The following is a 12,748-nucleotide window of genomic DNA, read 5'->3' as shown; positions in this document are numbered from 1 at the left end:
TTGAGTTGTTCATCTTTCAGCTGAGAAACAGGTCCCAAGGGAAACAAGTAGACAACAGTGAGTAAAGTAACACAAGATAAATGATGGAGGGTATAGATCGTAAGTGCTGTGGAAGGTGAGACCAGCTGGAAGCCCTGTCATTCCCCTCCTGCACAGCTCCCAGTCCATCCCTGTCTCACTTTCACCTGAGCCCGGGCTTCTTCCTCTCTCCTCACTGGTTTTCCTGCCACTGGTCTCCCTGCTTCCCCCCCGAGCCTCCAGGGTGCCCACAAACACAACCTTTTTTTCAACAAAAATATCATGTCCTCCTTCTGCTTACAGTTCTGCAGCGGCTCCTGTCTCCCTTGGGAGAGTCTAGCTTTCAGCAGACATCCAGAGCTCATCCCAGGCCAGCACTCACTCACCTATCCAGTCCCACCCCATGCCTCTTCTCCACGGCAGAACCAGTTGTCATCGAGTCACTCCTGACACATGGCAACCCCATGTGTTTCAGAGTAGAGCTGTGCCCCAAAGGGCGTTCAGTGGCTGATTTTTTGGAAGTAGACCACCAGGCCTTTCTTCCAAAGGTAAACTCAAATCACCAACCTTTTTTGTTAGCACCCGATCACTTAACCATTTGCATCAGCTAGGAACTCCTAAACCAGTTGCTGTTGAGTTGATGCAGACACATGGTGATCCCATGCTCCATAGGGTTTTCAATGGCTGATTTTTCAGAAGTCGATTCCCCAGGCCTTTCTTTCAAGGTGCCTCTGGGTGGACTTGAACCTCCAACCTTTTGGTTAGCAGGAAAGCATTAACTGTTTGCACCACCAGGGACTCCCTTCTGCATGCCAACCCTGCCTTTCCAAAGGTGCCAAACTCTCTCAAGATTTTATTTCTCTGCATAGGTTGTTCCCTTTGTCCAGGGCATCATTCCCAAACTTCTCCAGCTGTGTAATTCCTAAGCCTTTTGCAAAACTCAGCTTAACCTTCGTTCCTTCCAGAGAGCTAGATTGCTAGTGAGGCTGAATGTCTCTTCCGGTGATTATCAGCCAGCTGAGCTTCCTTCCACGTGAATTGTCTGGGTGTGTCCTTGCTTTTCTTGGATGTTTGTGTTTTGTTCATTAACTTAGAAGCATTCTTGACCTATGAAGCACATAAATCTTTCATCATATTTATTGTAAAATATCTTCTCTAGCTCAGGTTTGTCTTAATGTTTTCTTATTTTTTAAATGCAGATGTTTTTATGCAGTCAGCTCTCTCAGCGTTCCATTTATGGTTTCTCCTGTTGTTTCCAAGCTTGAAGAAAGGTCCCATCCAGAAGTCAGATGGTCTCATATTTTCTCAGATTTTTTTTTAATGATCTCACAACATTTTTTTTTTTTAAATTTTCCTGAAGGGCTCTTAGTTATCTAGTGCTGCTGTAACAGAAATACCACAAATGGATGGCTTTAACAAACAGAAATTTATTTTCTCACAGTTTAGGAGGCTAGAAATCCAAATTCAGAGCGCCGGCTCTAGGGGAAGGCTTTCTCTCTTTGTCAGCTCTGGGGGAAGGTCCTTGTCTCTTCAGCTTCTGCTTCTTGGTTCCTTGGAGATCACCATGTGTCTTGGTATCGATATTACCCCATCTCTGCTCTGCTTGCTTGTTTGATCTCTTTTATATCTCAGAAGAGATTGAACTCATGATACACCCTGCACTAATTCTGCCTCGTTAACATAACAAGAAGAACCCATTCCCAAATGGGATTATAACTGCAGGCATAGAGATCAGGATTTACAACACATAATTTTGGGGGGGACACAATTCAACCCATAACAGGCTCCATTCACATGGTTGGGATTCTAAAGCTACCAAAGGGTATCCATGGGGTCACCACAAGGCCTTGTGCCCTTTCCTCTGGGCACACAGCCCCATGCCAGGGCACATGGTTTGGCTGGCAAGAGGAATGCAGGCTGGAAGTCAGCCTCTCACAGCCCTCGAGCAGGCACCACTCCACAGCCCACACCACAGCCCCAGGCATACACTCGAAGGTCCCCCTGTTATATTCCACAGCATTTGCTTTTATGTCCTTACAAAGCATCTTAAAGTAAAAGTTAGTGGCAGATTGGATGTACTCCCTGAAAGAGAAGAAGCCATGGAAGGGTTTCCATGTGGGAGTCTTTGCTAGAACTGCAGACTGTGAGAAGGGGAAGCTTCCAGAGGAAGGCCCTGTGTTTGGTTGTTTTTATTTTGTTGTTGTTTTTTATAATTTTTGTTGTTTTTATTGTTGTTGAGAATATACACAGCAAAACATACACGGATCCAACAGTTCCTACATGTACAATTCAGTGGCATTGATTACTTTCTTCGAGTCCATATGTTTGGTCTGATGTCACACGTGAGGTGACAATGATGGTGGGACTTCCATATGCAGGTTTTCTAATGCCTGTGCACCCAGTCCAGCCATGCCCACTCATTTAACTATGGTCCTGGCTGTTTTCCAGAGTTAAGGGCAGAGTTGAGTAGCTGCAACAGAGACTGTATGACCCACAAGGCCACAAATACTGACCATCTAGCCCTTTACAGAAAATATGCACTGACCCCTGCTCTCAAGGCATCTCCTGCCTCCCTCCTCCCACCTTCTCACCACCCACGTGTTTGTACTCAGTCATGCACACGAGTGTGGATTGAGCCTAAAGAAGTAGAGGAGGACTCCACTTCCCTCCTTGGGGCGAGAGATCAAATCTGGGATGCCACGTGCCATGCTTTCTCTGCCCGTTTCAGTACGTGCTGTCCACCGGCTCCTGGAGCATCGCCACCACGGCGTTGCCTGGCCCTCCACCGAGCGCCCCATCACCCAGCTGACCAGTTCCATCATCCGGCGCGTGAACGAGGCATCTGGGCTCTACCAGATGTTCAGCGTGCTGGCCGATGTCATCCTGCTGAAGGAGTGAGTAGCACATGCCCACCCCTCTGTCCCCTCCACTCAGCTTCACCCACACACCCTGCCCTGGCTCTGCTCTCCCTACCTCAGGGATGGAGCAACTCAGTGGTTCCTGAAGCCCATGGCAGGCAGGAGGGGAGACCTATACTGGGTAAAAATCAGTGGCGTCCACATCACAAGCTCGGCAGACAGACAGACGTGGGTGTGAATCCCAGCTGTGTGGCCTTGGGCAAGTGAGTTAGCCTCTCTGAACCTTTCTCTCCTTGTCTGTAAGATGGGGATAATCATGCTTGCCTTGCCAAAGTACAGGAAGCACCTGGCACCAAGTGGCTGAGCAGTGAACCACAGCTCTGAGGTGCCAGGGGCTAGGATTTACGAGTTCCCTCAGGCTAGGACTGTGCTGGCTCCTTCTCAGCCAAGCGGTGAGCGGCCGATCACAGAGGACAGCTCCTGAGAAGGAAGCAGTGCAGAGCACTGAGAGGAGGAGGACTGGAGCCGGAGGGTCGGGAGGGCACTCACAGGGCCGGGGGCAGGGGGCAGGGGAAGAATCCCGCAGTCAGGGAGTCCAATGGCCCACGGAGTTCTGGGGCATGCTTGAGGTCCAGCAGTGCTCAGGTGGACTCTGTGTTCATCCCCAACTCCACTCTCGTTCCCACCCTGCAGTCAGGGAACAGCCTGATCAGGGAGTCCAACGGCCCACGGAGTTCTGGGACATGCTTGAGGTCCAGCAGTGCTCAGGTGGACTCTGTGTTCATCCTCAACTCCACTCTCGCTCCTACCCTGCAGTCTGAGCACGGGCAAACCCTGTCAGCTCTACCTTCAGATTTGATCTAGAATCTGACCACCTCTCACCAGCTCTACCACTACCACCTGGTCCAGGCCACCACATCTTTCACCTGCACTAATACCACAGCCTCCCAATGGGCCTTTGCCCACCTTTGCCCCACAGTCTGCGTTCAACAGAGCAGCCAGAGTGAGCCTTCCAGAACATGAGTCACACTAATCTCACCTCTGCTCAGTACTCTCCAGGGGCCGATGGCTTCCCTTCGCACCGCAGATACAATCCTAAGTTCTCATCATCGCCTCCAGCCCCCAGGACCTGGCCCCTGCCCACTCTCCAGCCCCTCTCCTGCGCCCTTCCCCTCATTTACTCCACTCCAGCACCAACCTTCTTCCTGTTCCTTGAACTCAGCCAGGCCTTCACTCCCTCCTCAGGGCTTTTCCATTACTCTTCTCTCAGCCTGGATCACTTTTGCCCCAGATAATCCATTGCAGGTTACACAGAGTTTTCTGGACTCTATCCCATGTGTAAGTCAGGGCTCAGCTGTCACAGGGATATTAAGTGAGGTGTGTGGAGCTGACTAGAGACTTGTACACCGTTTGCTTGAAGCTTCCTGGAGGGAGACACGCACGTGTGTGCACATGCCCCTCTCCCCTCTGCCGCAGTAATAAGGGTCTTCCCTCCCGTGTTGCTGTTGTCCCCAGGAACACCACAACATTTGAGTACCTGGAGGAGTTCCCCATGCAGATGCTGGCGCAACTGGAGACCCTCACAGGAAGGAAGGCCAGGCACGGGCTCTTCATCATCAACATGGAGTATGGCAAGAATTACTCTGGACCCGACAAGGACGTCTTCTTCTATGACCGGTCGGTGGGGCACATGAGAGACGCGTGGCAGTCTAACTTCCTCCATCCTGTCATCTACTACTACAGACACCTCCCCACTGGTGAGCTGTGTCTCCGCCCTCGCCCCGAGTTGGGGCTTTCTTGAGGTGGGCGCTTCTCAGACCCCATGGTCTATAGAGTTGTCACCATCAAGCCCTCACGCAACACTGTCACCTGACAAGGGGCACCGCTGGGGTACTCTACCCAGAGACCAGGCAGGGGCAGAAGGTCGGAGGATGATCATTTATGTTCCCAGATTCTGGAACATTCCATGACCTGGGCAGGCCACACCTGGAGTGTCATAACCTCCTCCAGGTACCCCAGAGTAAGAGGGACATTGTCGTGCTGTAGTGCATTCAAAGGAGGCCGACCCTGGTGGTAGAGGGCAGAATCTGGAGACTGAATGTTAGAAGGAACAGGGAGAGGAATTGGAGGTGGTCTTTCAAAATAGGAGTGCAACAAAGCCTGGGTGAAAATCCCAGGCCTGTCCTTTCCTCACTGTGTGACCTCGGGCCATCACTTAACCTCTCTGAGCCTCAGTTTGCTTATCTGTCAAATGGGGATAACAATAGTACCCTCTGTGTAGGGTCGTATGAGGATAAATGAGATAATACGCACGGAACGCCAGCACAGTGCCTAGCCCAGAGCAGCTACCAAGAAATGAACCACCTAGGAACATGACTTCTGAGTCACAACTTGAAGGACTGTCATGTGGAAGAGGGTGGTCTATGTATGGGTGTTCCAAAGGGCAGAGGTAGTACCAACAGGTAGAAGTGACAGGGAAGCAGGTTATATTCAGTAGAAGGTCAAGCAGTCCAGCAGTGGGATGGATTGCCTCCTAGAATAGAGTTTCCCAATCCAGGGATGGTCAGGTTGTGGCTTAGTGACCATCCGACTGGGACGTCATGGAAGGGGTTTCACACCAGGTGGGAAGCTGGACTAGACGACTTTAATCTAAGACCCCTTTCAATGCAAGGCCTCAGAGTCTACTCAAAAGACCAGTTTTGAAGCAACCACAATGGGACCTTCAGTCCATGTCTTAGAACAACACCAAGTCATCAGTCTTAGTTACCCTCATACTGCAAAGGACAGGTCTTGTCCCTCTTCCACATGTCAGTGTTTCAAATATTGGCAGACTGCCATTGAATGAGCTGACCAGGGCCCTGCGGAGTGGATCAGGAAAGCCAGGCATGTATAAGGGGGACATTTGGGTTGTGCAGGAACCACCCCCTTGTTAGCACCAGGATGGGAATCCCAGCCACTCACTTCTATGTGGTTCCTTCCTCCTCTTCCCCCCACAGAGCAGGAGGTGAGGTTTCGCCCCGCAGACTGGCTGCTGCCTCGGCCCACGGCCATCCACCACATCGTGGAAGACTTCCTGACAGACTGGACCGCCCCAATTGCACACATTCTACCTCTGAGGCGCTTCCTGGAGAACTGTTTGGACACCGATTTGCGAAACTTCTATGCAGGTAACTTAAGCTCCCAGAAAGACAAAGGGACCGAGATAGAGGTCAAAGAAAGACCAAGTCTGTGCCCTGTGGGATTTCGGACCCACATGTAGAAATACAAACTCGAGACTTCTATTTCCTACAATATGGTAGACCAGATGTTCACAGAAACCCCTTCCCAGAACAGCACACCTAAAGTCACTGGATAAAATGTCTTTTATAAAGAGCTGGCGTGAAAACAAGGGAACTGCCCAGAGGCCAGATACTATAAGAAAGCACAAACCTACTGCTGAGCGTGGGATATCTGCTGACCATAGGTAGCCTAGAGCCAAGGTTTTAACTGACCAGCCCTTGCGGATGGGAAGGTGAGGCTGGAAAAGGGTAGGAGGTCTGTTTAGAGACCCTCAAATAAAGTTTGGATCTCAGTGGGTAAGCTAGGAGGTGAAAAATACGCCAAAGGAGTAGATAGAAGGGACTTATGTTTACCTTGGCTTTAGCTCTGGGGAGAGTGGGGAAAAAAAAATCTCCCCTGAGAATTTCCAACCAAACCCTCAGAGGGACTTGGGGAGAGAAGTCAAATGATCCAGAGGGGGAATCGATTGAAGCAAGCCAATTTTCTGTCTTTTTTTTTTTTTAATCCCCTGAATACCTAGGATATCCATTCCTGTCGTTGTTCAGCAGACATTTGTTGAATGTCTGTTGTATATCAGACACTGTTGTTGGCTGTTTGTTGCTGTCAAGTCGATTCCAACTCATGGCGCCTCCATGTGTGCAAAGTAGAACTGCTCCATGGGGTTTTCAAGGCTGTGACCTTTCAGAAGTAGGTCTCCAGGCCTGTCTTCCACAGCACCTCTGGGTGGGTTCGAACCGCCAACCTTTCTGCTGATAGTCAAGTGCTTAACCACTTGTGCCACCCGGACTCTATATCAGACACTAGTCGTATCGAATCAGGTGAGATACAGTCCCCATCCTACAAGTCAGAGAGCAAGTGTCCTTATTTCACCCCCAGGTGACATCTTTGGTTCACTTTGAATTCAAACTGTATATGTTGTGGGAGACAGCTGAAAACAGTAGTCTAAATTAATACTCTAAAAATATATAGGTGCTCAAACAGAGTTAATTCATAGAGCCAGAGCTAAGCAACCTTGAAGTGCAAGCATTCTTCAGACTATCAGTGTTGGTCGTACATAAACAGAAATTATGAGTCTAGAGCCCTCAACTACAAAATCCCTGCTGTTTCTCAAGGTTTCAGGAGTACGCATCACCACCCATCTGTCAGTTTGTTGTACTGTGATGGCTTGCATGTTGCTGTGATGCTGGAAAACCCTGTGGATCACAACAAAATGGAGTCCAGTGTAGCACCGGACCAGGCAATGTTTCGTTCTGTCGTACATGGAGTCACCGTGCGTCAGAACCTACTCGATGGCAGCTAACAACAACAACAGGAGTGTACAAAGATGCCCGTGCGTGTTAGGGGTGTGCTCCCAGCCTGAGTTATGGGACTGAATCCTATATCATCCTTTAACCTCCCGACTCCCACTTCTAGGTACTGCTTGACAGTACAAGCCACTAAGCATCGCTGGCTTGAACTAGGGAGAGTCCTCCCAGCAGGACCACCTGGCAAGGAAGGGCTTTCCCTCTGCCCTCTTAGCGAATGGGCAGCTGCTAGTTCCAGCTGCAGATTCTGCTAGATGTCTGTGCTCTGCAGCCCTGCAGAAGGGGTAACACTATCAGAAGGGTGGAGCTTGCCCAAAAGTCACCCTGCTGCCCTCCTGCAGTCCTCTTCCTGCGCTTTCTGTCCTCTCTGTTCAGAGAGGATGGTCACAGCCTGTTATTCCAGGGGACCTCAGTGCTGTGAGTCAGAAACATATTAAGAAGTAATGTTTGTGTAGCAGCTCACAGTCTACAAAGCCTGTTGGCCCACAGTACGGTTTTCCACGGAAGCCCCACAACGACCTTTGTAATATGCCCATGTTTTAGCTGAGATTAAGGGGCTCACAGAGGTGACAGGGTTGCCCAGAGTTACAGAAGAACTCAAGCCCAGTGGCCTGGCGTTCCATTCTTCTATGTCTTCTCTCTCCCCTCCTGTCTCTCAGTCCCTCAGAATGCTGGGCCTGTATCTTTGTCATGTCTCCTATTTATTTTAATCAGGTCACGTACGTACTTGGTTAAAAGACTCTTTTCCATCCCTCCCCACCTCTATTTCCACAGAAGGAACTACTTTTAGCTCTTTCGGTTGTTTCTTCTAATGCTTACCTTCAAGTAGCCAAATAACAAGTGTCTACAACTACATCAGGAGCCCTGGTGGTGCAGTGGCTGCTAAGCAAAAAGTCGGCAGTTTGAACCCACCAGCTGCTCCGCAGAAGAAAGATGTGGCAGTCTGCCTCTGTAAAGATTACAGCTTAGGAAACCCTACGGGGCAGTTCTACTCTGTCCTATAGGTTTGTTATGGTGTGGAATTGACTCAATGGCAATGGGTTTGGTTTTTTTGGACAACTATGTGGCACAGTGGTTAAGTGTTAGGCTGCTAACCAAAATGTTGGGCAGTTCGAATCCACCAGCTGCTCCTTGGAAAACCTATGGGGCAGTTCTACTCTGTCCCGTAGGGTTGCTGTGAGTCAGAATTGACTTGATGGCAAAGGGTTATGTCACAATTGATCAGCTTTGACCTTATGCACTGGCTTTCTGCTGTGGTGGAGGTGAGGAGTCACACTTTGTCTTTGTACCCCACAGTGCTCAGAACAGTGCCTGGCACACAGCAGACACCCAGACATCACTGAGGGACTCTATCTTTGCAGGCTGTATTTACCCACTTCCCTTCTCTGAGAGGTGTTCTCCGAGTTCAAAATGGGACAGGCCTCTGAGTTCTCAGCCACACCTGGACGGCTTCTAGAAGAGAAGACTGAGGGTCCATCCACGAGTGATGGAACCGCCACCCTGGCCTGGCTTCATCAGATCATGACACTCAGCCCTAATCTGTGGAAGCCGAGTCATGTCTGTGGTTTCTTACGTTTCAGAGCCTTGTTCTTCCAGAATGTCAAGGTAGCCTCCTATTCTTGGTACCTCAGGGAGGAACGAGATCCATGGCCACTCGGGTCAGATATGAGGAACCCAGGAACGTCAGCTTTGGGGTTCCAGTGAGCCCCTGGGGCATCAGTAGCCTCCTTCTGCGCCTCTCCCGACACACGCCCAGCCTGACTGATCTCTCTCTCTGTTGCTTTTGTGTAGAGTCCTGCTTCCTGTTCACCCTGACGCGCCAGAAACTGCCGCCCTTTTGCCAGCAGGGCTACCTGAAAATGCAGGGGCTTGTGGGGACGGAGCATCTCCGGCGGCACAGAGCGGAGAGCGGGCTCCTGCGGGACTACACCGCCACGAGCCAGCGGCCTGGCAACCAGGGGCCAGTGGGTCACCCCCTGGCTCCCGGACCTACAGTCCAGCCCCTTGATAACAAGAAGCGTGAGCTCTGAGTGCCCCCAGGCCGTGGGCACCATGACCAGGCCCCCTCCCAGCCACAGGCAGGACACCCCTCTCCCCACCCTCACACCCCCACCAGTATGTGATTGCCAAAGACATGCAGACGGTTGTTGCAAATGCACCAAAGCAACGCGGATGGCACGTGGGGCTGAAGTGTGGAGTTCCAGTCCCAGGGTGCCTGGGAGGTGGGGTCAGGTGAAGGGCACCCTCTGCGAGGCCTGAGCTGCCCTCCACAGCCGAGCATGTCTGCACACTCTTGCTGAGCCCCGGGCGGCCTCAGTGCGGTCCCCTCTCAATGCCTGTCTGCTCTTTTCCTTCACTGTCCTCTCCCGAGGTAGACCTGGGCCGCCAGTGCCGCATCTCATAGGAAGACAGGTTTGCACAGCCCACGGTGTGTTTCAAACAAAAGCGCTCATTTTCTCTACAGTCACATAGGGTGGGTGGGATGGTGGTCATCGGTCTGCGGATGAAGACACCAGCTCAGAGAGATTCAGTGACTCCTGAGGTCACTCAGCTGGCAGGTCCCATCTTTCTCTACCCAAAGCCTGTTACACTCTCCTACCACACCCTACCGCCTCCTCCTCCCTCCTCTGTTTTCAGCAGGGTTGGACTGGGCTGCAGGACCCATGGGTGCCAGTGTAGCTTATCATTATAGGCCTGGGGGCTGTCATTAAGGTGGAGATAGGACAGCTCCCTGCAAAGCCATTTTATCTAATCAGGTTTGGGCCCTGCGCAGCAGAACTCAGTAAAACCAAGCCACTCTCTCCCCAGCGTTCTGCTTCCTGGCTAATCTCCAACTTCGGGTTTTTTCTCTCCCTCTTCCCTTACCCTCACCTGCCCACGGGTATCCTGCACGCCTTGCCTCTGGCCTGCCCGGTCAAGTTTTGTAAAACACATCAGGCCCTCTTGGGGTGGTGACTCACCTGGCATCTGTTCAGAGTGTTGCACTCCAAGTGCAAGAGCCATTTGCTGTTTTTTTTTTGTTTTTTTTTTTACCGTTTGCTCTTTTATGATAAGGATGATGAGTTTCGTTCCCAGCTCTTCTGCATCGTCCTTCCTCACAAGGAGTCCACTCACTTCTCACTCTCCTCTCAGCTTTTTCATCCCAGTTAGAAACCTGTTGGAAAGCATTTGTACATAAAATGACGACAGTGATTTTCTCACGCCCAATCATGTTGTAAGTTACCGTCTAGTTAATTCCAAGTAGATGTTTCTGTGACCCCACATGTGTGGAGTACAGCTGCTCCATAGGGCTTTCAAGGCTGTGACCTTTTGGAAGTAGATCTCCAGGACTGTCTTACGAGGCGCCTCTGGGTGGTTTTGAACCGCCAACCTTTCAGCTAGTAGTCTAGGGCTTAACCATTTGTGCCAACCAGTGACCGCCACCCCCAGGATCCTAGGTGACTGTTTTCTTGCTGTTTCTTGCCAGTTCTTCATGTATCCACTGAGAATGAGAGAGGTACTGGCTTTCTGGACCCAGTCCTTCCCTGGAGACATGGCTGTGTATCCTCTCTGGGCTAGGTCCCAAACCCCTTCCCCTCTGGGCTAGGTCCCAAACCCCTTCACCACGGCTGGCCCCACCAGTCACTGCAGAGTTACACCAGTGAAACCGCAACAGCCTCACCCTGTCGGGGAGGAATGATGATATTTGCAATAGTTTGCACAGTCAAAACTTCTAAATTAAGAGTTTCTCCCTAATCCTAGGACTTGGATTCACAGTATCTTCTACAGATTACAGGAAAACCAAAATAGAGTCCCCTCAGCCCACCTCCCACCCACCCCCCCACACACACACCTTTTCCAAAGTTTTTTTTAAAAATAAATCTTCTAATTAGGGTTGTACCCATAGTTCTAAATCATGTTACATCTCACTACCCGATTATCAAAGACTGGCTGAGCACCTTGTTCCAATAAAAGTTCGAGGGATGGTGACAAATAGTTGGTTGATGCCTAAATATGGGGTATCTGCTGTTTTTCCCTGTATCTGCCAAGTTGTTAATTCAATCAAAATGTCAGCCTGTCTTATTCATTTTTAGTAAGACTTGATTTCATTCCAGCTCAGCTGCTTAGAAATATCTTTCCTGGTTGTTTTTCAGGGCTTTTTTTTTTTTTTTTTTTTTGATAAATGAATAGTTGATTTCAAGCAGAGCTACTTTTTCCCTGTGAAGATCATTTGCTGCATTTACTGGTTTTCCTACTTAGCTATTCCACCCTTCTAGCAATCTTGTCCCCCCACCAATTTTTCAAAGGCCTGGTCTCCAGTGCCCATTGCTGCAGGCATGCCATCTTCGGGGGCAAGTCTGCCGTCTTCCTGCTATGTTGTAGGAATTCACAGTTTCTACTTTACTACGTCAGTTCTTTTTTTTTTTTTGGTCAAATTTTGACAGACTGTATTGTTTCCAGCTGGACCAAGTTCCTCTTTTTGCTGAGGACTGACTTCAAGATTTCCTCAGTGTTTAAAAGTTGTTAAGTGCTGTCAAGCTGATTCCCACTCATAATGACCCCATGTGGCAGAGTAGAACTGCTCCATAGGGTTTTCTAGGCTGTAATCTGTACAGAAGCAGATCGCCACGTCTTTCTCCTGTGGAGCCACTGATGGGTTCTGACCCCCAACCTTCTGGTTAGCAGCCAAGTGCTTAACCGTTGGATCATCAGGGCTCCTTTTATTGTAAAGTTCCGGGTGCAAAACAGACAAACCAGTGAAGCAGCGGGCCAGAAGTAGACCCAATTCTAAGTAAGAACGACGTGATTTCAGAAAGAATCACAAATCATTGAAAAAGATTGTGCCAGATCATAATGTTAGACCAAAAACCCGTTGCCATAGAGTCAATTCCGACGCATAGTGACCCTATAGGACAGAGTAGAACTGCCACATAGGGTTTCCAAGGCTGTAATCTTTATGGAAGCAGACTGCCACATCTTTCTCCCTCGGAGCGTCTGGTGGGTTCGAACCACCAACCTTTCGGTTAGCAGCCAAGCACTTAACCACTGCCACCAGGCTCCTTAATGGTGGACCAACCTATTAGTAATTCGGAAAAGAAAATCTTATATTAGACTCCTATTTCATACAATTTTTCCAAATTAATTCCAAGTGGATTTTTACAAAGTCATATAGAAACCAGAGGTGAGGAGGGGAACTAGAATAAAAGAAGGGACTTCCTAAGTTTAGAAGCAATTGAGTAATCCTCCTGAGGCAAAGGTTGCCCGTTTCCTGGCACACACATCTAGTCCCTCCCTAATTAAAGGGGATGA

At 49.8% G+C, this 12,748-nt stretch overlaps 1 protein-coding gene across 1 annotated transcript in view; it reads left to right on the top strand.

Moving 5' to 3' along the window:
• FOXRED2 (FAD dependent oxidoreductase domain containing 2) overlaps nt 1-9,489 on the top strand; it is a 17,853-nt gene extending 8,364 nt beyond the window's left edge. Inside the window, exons 4-7 of the mRNA XM_004374025.1 lie at nt 2,747-2,912; nt 4,392-4,633; nt 5,873-6,043; nt 9,251-9,489. Of these exons, the coding sequence (XP_004374082.1) occupies nt 2,747-2,912; nt 4,392-4,633; nt 5,873-6,043; nt 9,251-9,489 (818 nt within the window). The remainder of the gene's footprint in view (nt 1-2,746; nt 2,913-4,391; nt 4,634-5,872; nt 6,044-9,250) is intronic.
• Nucleotides 9,490-12,748: the final 3,259 nt, after the last annotated feature.

The sequence above is a fragment of the Trichechus manatus genome, unplaced genomic scaffold, assembly GCF_000243295.1.
Source record: "Trichechus manatus latirostris isolate Lorelei unplaced genomic scaffold, TriManLat1.0 scaffold00027, whole genome shotgun sequence".
Taxonomy (NCBI): domain Eukaryota; kingdom Metazoa; phylum Chordata; class Mammalia; order Sirenia; family Trichechidae; genus Trichechus; species Trichechus manatus.
Note: the sequence above shows the minus strand (reverse complement) of the source record. Positions and strands in the feature narration are given on the sequence as shown.